Below are 9,519 nucleotides of genomic sequence, written 5' to 3' on the forward strand. Positions count from 1 at the left end.
AAGATTATTACAATACAATACAGAGTATAAAAAAAGTCATAACATGATTGAAAAGAAAATTTACGCATAATTATTAAATTTCTGACTCTGTCACTGATACCGTGATCAAACGAAATTTGATAAGGACATTAAAACGTATGAAAAATGCAAGAATTTTAAGTGATTATCATTGGTCGGCAAATGATAAGTTTATTAATCCATCAAATTAGTCCTCTAATTAAATTCCCAACTCCATAAATACCCCTATCAATCTTCAACCAAATATCAAACACTTCTCATTTTACAGAGCCAAAAAACAGAGACCCAAAAGAAAAAAACAGAGACCCAAAAATGGGCAAAGATATGGAGGTTGGTACTGAATATGCACCAAAAGATTACCAAGATCCACCCCCAGCACCCTTAATTGATCCTGAAGAATTAGGAAAATGGTCATTTTACAGAGCTATAATTGCTGAATTCATAGCTACTCTGTTATTTCTCTACATAACTGTCCTTACTGTTATTGGCTACAAAAGCCAAAGTTCCACTGACCAATGTGGTGGAGTTGGTATTCTTGGAATTGCTTGGGCATTTGGGGGTATGATTTTTGTACTTGTTTACTGTACTGCTGGTATTTCTGGTGGACACATTAACCCTGCTGTTACATTTGGTCTTTTCTTAGCTCGAAAAGTATCGTTGGTTCGAGCTATCATGTACATTGTAGCTCAATGTTTAGGCGCCATTTGTGGTTGTGGATTAGTAAAAGCTTTTCAAAAAGCTTATTATGTTAAATATGGCGGTGGTGCTAATACGTTGAACGATGGTTATAGTACTGGTACTGGTTTGGGTGCGGAGATTATTGGAACATTCGTTCTCGTTTACACTGTTTTTGCTGCTACCGATCCTAAGAGGAACGCCAGAGACTCACACGTTCCTGTAAGTATAATTTTCATATACATAAATGTAAAAATTTAATGATTGTTCCGTTAAATTAAACTTCAATTCTGATCCTTTTTTAAGGTACTTGCGCCTCTACCCATTGGATTTGCGGTGTTTATGGTTCACTTGGCTACAATTCCTGTAACTGGAACTGGAATTAATCCTGCTAGGAGTTTTGGAGCTGCGGTTATTTATGGAGATAACAAAGCTTGGGATGATCAAGTAAGTAAATTTATGAGTTTTGGTTAATATTTGAAATGGTATAATTTGGTTTTTTTAATTGAACTTTTGGTTATTAAAATTGTAACAGTGGATATTTTGGGTTGGACCATTTATTGGTGCTGCAATTGCTGCATTTTATCATCAGTTTATTTTGAGAGCTGGAGCTGTTAAAGCACTTGGTTCATTCAGGAGCAATGCATAATTAGTACAATTATCATGAAGAATTGAAAATTGTATATATAAGTATTTGAGAAGAAAAAGTCTCTTTGAATTATGTTGTTAGAGTTGTGTTGGCTGTTTGGCACTTAATTTTAGATTTGCCAAACAACATTTCTACTTTATTTCCCTTTTTTCTTTGTGTGTTTGTAATTTTTACAATGCTAATGTTTTAAGCATCTAAATAATGAAATAGCAAGGCTATTGTCCATTTAACTTTCCCCTTCCCCGTTATAACAAATCTTCAATCTAACTCAATTCTAAAAGTTAATTAAAAAGCGATTGTTATTTGTGACCATAGATCAATATACACCATTTTTATTATTTCGATGTGTGAGTGGTCAATATGCAATGCCACGCTTAGAGATCATTTCAATATGGGGCCAACGTTGAGAAATACGATGGTAATTGATTCCGTTGTAATATCATGATTAAAAAAAATGAAATATTGAGTCTAAATTAAACCCGAAAAAGTTAATACTTCAAAAGTGAAAGAATTATTCTAAGATTTTATATAAGAAAGTCACTCATTAATAAACATTAATTTGAGGCGAGAAAGTTTTAAGGAGTTGCTTGATGCGATGTATAATGTATAAATATATATGATTATTTTATTCTGTATTTGGTTAGAGATATTAAATAATTATTAGATTATTTATTCCACTATTTATGTTAAAGTGATGATTGATGAATAACTTCTTCGACTTTAATCCATTAAATTTTAATTTTTTAAAAATTTCATTCAGGTGCAATTAGAGCTGTCAATATGGGTTAGACTATCCGGATGGACTAATCCATACAGACTTGACATTTTACGGGTCAGGTCGAGATAGCCATTTTTTTATATGAATAAAAAAATGATCGGTCAAACCCACAAATACGTGGGTTACAGGCTTATTGAGACAATTCACTTTTTTAAAAATTATATTTTTTTATAATTATTAAATTAAATTATAAATTCTTAAATATTATCTAAATATCAACAAAACAATATTAGAGTTACTACTTGTTAATCAAATTCACAAATAAAATTATTTTTATAATATTTACTAAAAATTTTTTCAAGTAAAAGTAGAAATATCTAAAAAGAAATATTAACATAATTATATTGAGTTTGAACTCTCTTTAATTTTAAATTTCCCTTTTTTAATTTCTTTCTTTGTTACTTTATGTTTCAACTTTTAGTAATTGTTACTACTATTTATTTACATTGGTTTGAACTAAATTTTAGATTGTAATATCAATTTTATAGGTGTTATGACAAATTACAAGGTAAATAATAATGAGATTGATAAATATATCGGTACAAAATATCAATTATAGTCTACTTATGCACATTAATACATATTCTTTTATAAAATTATATTATTATATATATTCTTTTTAAATTAATCTATAAAGAGCGAATATCATAATTGAAAATTGAAACATAAAATTTAATAATTGAAGTGATATTGAGTTGGCGGCAAATTTGTTGGGGTACGTTGATTGGGGAATTGTTCGATATGGAAAAAAATATTTTAAATTTTTTTTAATGTAATATAAATTTTTTATGGAAATAAATTTTAGGTATTAAAAATAGAGTATTTTTTCCTTTTTAAGTTAAAACCCATTAATTATTATTCTATATATATATACTCTGTTTTTCTTTTCCATAAATTTAAACCTAGTCTTCATTGTGAAAATTAAAATTTTGTGTCTCTTGTATAATCATAATAAATTTTAATTCGCTAATATGTTAGACATAAATCTTTTCAGAAATCATCCTAAAATTGTTCGTAAATCTCAACGTCGTCGATTTGCTAATGTCGATGTTGTAGATAAAGTTATTTAACTTGACAAATAATGGCGTCAATGTATAAAATTTAGACCATTCTTTCGAAATTTATGAAAATATTATTGTAAATACATGAGTTTTTTGCATTTGTTTTAGATTTGCTAAACAATGTCACTACTACTTCTCCATTTGTTTCCTTTTTTGTATGTTTGTTTTTGTTATTTTCAATATGCTTGTTTTGAGCATCCAAATAATGGAATTAATTATGAACAAGGCTATCATTCATAATATCTTCTAGCCTCTTTATTTATAACTTTTGTTATGTTTAAACTAAAAAAGAAAGTACCATGGTAAAATTGTTGTTATGTGATCAAAAGGTCACATGTTTTAGATCGTGAATATAATTTTTTCTCAAAAACGTATGCTTTTTTTAGTGACATAGCCAAAAATTTCATAAAGTTACGTAGCGATTCTATTGTGCATGTCTAAGATACTTTTGAGCCCAATTTCCACTGAGCTACTAGCATACTGCTGCTGCAGTTCAAAGGGGCATCATGTAGTTTCATACATAATACTGTTCAAAATATTATATGTACCAATTTAAAGTATAATTTAACCTATATATATATATATAACGTAATTTTTTGACGAAGAATGTTCAATTGAACACCTGATAATAACATAGCTTTGCTTTACTTTTTTTCATGTTATTAGTTTACATCTACTATAAGATAGTAAATAGTGTTTATTGATATCCTCAATCTCGCTACGATCTTATTAGTAATTACACCAATTTCAATTAACTTAACTACTCTAAACAACCTTATCAAAATTCACAACCTTTTGAAGGCTTCAAATTTAGCTCACCTTAAGCTTACAAATTAATTTTTTTTGATAAGTCGTAAATATCATATAAATTGAAACGAAGTGAGTATGAATTAATTTTCAAACTTAATAGGTATATATTTTGGGGAAAAACAACAACAACAAAAAAAAAAACAGATGTAGAGATATCTCAATTCTTAACAATACTCAAATGATGAAATACAAAATCACATATCTAATTAATTAAACCAAAATTTTAGGGAAAATAAAAAAAAACAGAATTCCCCTACCTAGAAATTATTAAATCAATCCTCAAAATCATAATCTTCATCTTCTTCTTCTTCAAATATAGTGTCCAGTTTGGGAGAAACTGAAATCTTATTTGGTGCCTTTACTACTACTGGAACAGCAACTTCCATCCAACATTTTGCTTCCCCTTTAATGGCCATTTCGTCACACAATTATACAAACGCTGTAATTTCTTCGAACTAAAACAGCTTTATGAGGTAAATTTTGTATATGCACCACTTTTTCTGAGACTCTACTCGTGAAATTACACGATAGAGAGAGTGTTCAGTACTACTCTGATCTGTTTTATTTTGACTGTATTTTGTTGTTGGGTTTGAGAGAAGTGAGAAAAAGGGCTAATATTTAAAGGTGAAGTGTCGGTAGAAAGACGGTGGAAACATCGCCGTAGTGAATATTGTCGTGTTCGATGTTTGCTCAATTTCTGGGTAAAGACATAAAACATGTGGGAATTATGCACGCGCTTTAAAATTACTATGGTTATGAGTATAACCACGTGACTAAGTTAACGTGATAATCTAAATTATAATAAGAGGCCTTGGTTGACGTACAATAAAAACAAAAGATATTATTTTATAAATGACGTGATGCTAGCCGTTAATTATATTATTCGTTTATTATTTTTTAAATTGTAAGAATTTCTTGAAATTTATGGAATTTTAGAATATTATTGGACTTTCAGATACAAGACTATCAGATACATTACAGACATTTAGATTAATAGAGGTGGAACATATCCGAGAAGTAATAACGTATACGATATTTTAATACATAAGGGATGAATGTATTAGAAAGGGATATATCTGAGAGGTAAGGGATGTATCATAGAAGGGATAGTACATCGAAAACATAAAGGAAGAATGTATTAGAGAGGGGAGTGATGTATCCGAGAGGGAGATAGGAATGTATAAACGAGAGGAGAGTGATGTATCTATAATGAGATTCTTGAAATTTTTAAAATGATAGAAAATTTTAGAAATTACGGCAAATCAAAATGTACAATATTTATATTATATGTGTTATAATCTATATTCTATATAAATGTCGTTAAAGATTTTAGTGACTCTAAATATAAATAACACTAACACAATTACAATTAAACGAGAAAATCTATTGCTAACTAAATTACATTCTAAATCATTTCAACTTCAATGATCTCAACACTTTAGGGAATAAAACACATTCCCCTATCCTAGAAAAGATTTCATAAAAGTTAGAATTTTCAAAATCTATTTCTTCAAATATAGTCTCTAGCTGAGGAGAAATTGAAATCCTTTTAGCTTCAATTAGAACAGCAGGAACAACAATCTCCATTCAACATTTTTTGTTATTCTCATTCAAATTGTCCGTTAGATACTACTGACACGCATTATAATCCTACAAGTAAGGTCTGAAGATAATAGCGAGTATTTAAACCTGATCCCTACGTTAAAAAATAAATAAATTATTTTCAGTAAACCTTTTATTCAACGAACATCTTCTTCTAAAATACTCTTGAGCCTTTACTTTTTTTTTTTTTTTGGTTTGAGAGGAGAGTGCATGGAGTGAAGGATTATATAAAGCGAGAAGAAGTGAGGTAGTTTAACAACACATTATATTCATCTGAATTCATATTTTTAATACATAGTACAAATATGCATAATAGACTATTAAAGTTTTAAATTTAAGATTTGCCTAAAAAAATATTTAAAATCTTAATAAATAAATTTATTAACTTTAAATACTGAATCTGTATCTTAAAAAATTAGTGAATCTATAAGTTTCTCCTTTTTTTCTTTTAATTGATTGAGATGTTGTACCTAATTACCGAGTAAAGACGTGGAACATGTGGGAAATAAGCACACTTGTCATAAATAATTTTTTATTTCTCTAATCTTATTATATATTTTTATATTACTCCTCATTTACGCAACATCCTCTCATTGGATCCAAGTTTTAATAATAATTTTTTTTATAAAAATCAAAATAAAGGTCATGTGGGGTTAATTAAAATAGGGAAACTACGTGGATAAAGAAACTATATACTAGTTAATTACTTAATATAGTAATAGTTTGCCTTAATTATAAATTACAATCTATTTTTAGCTATAATTATGCGGCTCAGATTTTTAGTTTTTTATAATTTGAAATTTGTATAATTTTGTATATTCAGAATTTGTATATTATAATTTGTATATCTTTTTACACTTTTGATGTTTGTATTTGTATAAAAAAAATATTCAAGTTTATTAAAGAATAACTCAACTATACACGAGACAAATTAAATTATAACTATTAACCCATAAATATACATTCTATAACGATAAAAACATAATTAAATTTATTATAATAGCTATTTGCGAAAATCCTATATTAAAATATTCTAGTGTGTGAGACACTAATGTGAAAGGTGAAACATTGAAGAAAAAATAGAGATAAGATCATTGATTGTTAGATGTACCTAATTTCCCACGTATAACATGGGGTTTGAAGATTATATTAAATTTAAAACATATAAATTTTTATGACCAAATTAATATTAATATCCAAAGAGGAGTAACGCTCATTTTTCTTTTGTGATAAAGTAATACAAAAATCATATCACGTGAAAGGTTGATTCTGAACTTTAATCGATCTGTTTTGAGTGAAAGTGAAAATAATGACTCAATTTCATAGATAAGTTTATAATTATAACTAAGATTTATGGTCAAATATTGATAAATTCGAAATGACCATTATTATACGATATCTTTATGAGATTATTAAAAAACTTCAAGAATAAATCAAAATGACAAAATATAATGTTGTTAATATTCTTTAAAATAATAATGTTACACTTCCTGAATTTGTAGTGGAGGGCTAAAATTTCATCGACCTCTCAATTAAAAGATCTATAATCAAGTACATTTAAGCTATAATTTCAAATCATGATTAATTTCGACGTTGTTGTGTTTCATCATCACACCCTTCATTGATTTCTTCTCTAATGGTTTCCAATCCTGGTGTATTTGAAGACTTCCGTCGATTATTGATTATTAGGGCATGAGGAGCAACCTCCATCCAAGAACGTACGTTTCTAGTTTCCCTTGTCATTTTTCTCGAACCTATAAACTCCTGATCACAATGTAATAACTTTACGAGTTGAACAATATTAGCACGTTTTTGAATGATAAGTCAACTAAACAAAGATTAGATCAATGAAATAGCAATATAATTAACAAAGTTGGACTAATTTGCTCCCCTCCTCCCTTTGATTTTTAGGAAGAAAGAGAGATTAAGTCTTTTCAAGAAGATTAAACTCTTTTAATTAAATTGTTTTTAATGATTTGAGAGGAATGTTAATATTGGGAATTTATAGATGTGGTAGCTAGGAATTGGGAGGTTGAGAATAGACAAGTGCTAGAAACAAGGACAAAGGCTCACTAAAAAAAAGGGAGTCCTTTAATTTTGATCATCGATTTTTATTTTTTATTGGTCGACTTTGATTTCGATGAATAAAGTTTTTCTAGAATCGATATAAATAGCCATTTAATTAATTGTTTCTTTAACTAAAAAATAATCATTGTTATATAGTTTTAAATTTCACAATCGTAAATCTAGGATATTATAAAGAAGCTAATTTTGACCTATACAACTTGAAATTTTATTGATTAATTTTCAAAACAAGATTGAATATTAGTTAAAATTCAATATTAAAATTTATAAGGAAGATGTTTATGATCATATACCGTTAGTCAGTAATGTGGGTTGACTTTGATTACTTATTATCACCGTTTATAATCTATATATACTGACTAGGAAAAGTAAATTGTGAATCCGATTTATTAACGATTCCCACTTTTGTGGAAGAACTTGTATTGGGCCAAATGCTACATGAGTTTGTGGCTTGGTGGCCCATTAAAACCTATTGCAATGCCGAGTTGGGCCGGTTAATTTAAAGCCCATTTCCATAAACTAATTGTACGGTTCAATTGGAAATTGTATCAACCCGGTAACCCATCAATAAATATGTATATTTGGAGTATATATACGTATATATATACACCTTGAGATAGACATATATTTTACTAGGCACCCAAAGATATAAAAGTCAGTTGGGTTAACTTATTTAGACGCAGAAATTCATTTAGGAGGGAATAGTTTCGAATCCCCATCTGTTCTTTACAATCACCACTCCACATAACACACTTTATCTATTAGAGTCGTCTAAATTTTTTTTTGGGTTTCCCACCCGGTGTCCGGAGTTCACATTGGAGCTCTAACTAAATCTGGATCACGCACTGCAGGGTCCATTTAAGGGTGGCGCTCCCAACAGGATTTTCTCCATATCCAGGGCTCGATAGAGTCGTCTAATTTATTTATACATATTGGGTACATACTATAACTAACATGCATTATCGTTGGTGATGCACCCGTTGTCTTCAGATTCTGGGTTCGCCTCATGTGAATAGTTTAAAGCATTTCGAAGGAAAATAAAAAACATTTTTCTCATCCCATATGCTTATTTCACTAAGAAATTTTGCAAGATAATATGATACCCCGTAAAGTTGGTTAGGGGTCGATTCCCCTACAATCAATATCTTCTCAATCAAACACGTCTCGTCAAATTTATCTAGTGTCGTAATATAGTTTACATCTTCTCTATATTTTGCATGCTATTAACTAGAGATACATTTATCATCTAATGCCCATTAAAAAAATATCAATTTTCAAATTTTCTAAAGCTCCAAAAATTATAATTAGCTTATAATTTGTTCTAAACATCATTATTGGATATTACTGTTTATATTAAATTGCAAGCTAAGGTGTAGGATAATCCCCACAAGCTAGCCAAGGAATTTTTGTAAGTTTTTGTTTTTTAGTCTTAAAGTTGAAACATATCCCACAATATATTTAGCATATCCCCATTTTTCAAGATTCTACTTTAATTATTTTAATTGGCTTATATGATGTTTGAATAAATATATAATATAAGTAACCAAATTAGTTTATAAATACTTTTTTAAATTTATGTGTTCCATAATTAATATCTTGACAAACATTTGATGCAAGTGTAAGTAAGTTAGATAAATTAACTTATAATTTTATGGATTATTTATATATTTGTATAATAAGTTTCTAACACTTAAAAATTGATTATCAAAAAGCTCTTACTTGTTACGTCTAGACAAAATAATATTTAATGTCCGATCCGTCAATACCTTGTCTATGCATACGGTTGGCCATCACGGCTTGTCCGACCCATTTGGAAGGTCAAACGAGCCCCGAAGCGAGCA

At 28.7% G+C, this 9,519-nt stretch overlaps 1 protein-coding gene across 1 annotated transcript; it reads left to right on the forward strand.

The window, feature by feature from the left end:
- The first annotated feature begins 251 nt into the window (after positions 1 to 251).
- LOC107029157 (aquaporin PIP2-1-like) lies at positions 252 to 1,572 on the forward strand. The gene is made up of 3 exons (XM_015230499.2): positions 252 to 915; positions 1,000 to 1,140; positions 1,229 to 1,572. The coding sequence occupies exons 1-3, from the start codon at positions 331 to 333 to the stop codon at positions 1,340 to 1,342; spliced, it is 840 nt and encodes a 279-aa protein (XP_015085985.1). The 5' UTR covers positions 252 to 330; the 3' UTR covers positions 1,343 to 1,572.
- The last annotated feature ends 7,947 nt before the right edge of the window (positions 1,573 to 9,519 follow it).

The sequence above is a fragment of the Solanum pennellii genome, chromosome 9, assembly GCF_001406875.1.
Source record: "Solanum pennellii chromosome 9, SPENNV200".
Lineage (NCBI taxonomy): Eukaryota > Viridiplantae > Streptophyta > Magnoliopsida > Solanales > Solanaceae > Solanum > Solanum pennellii.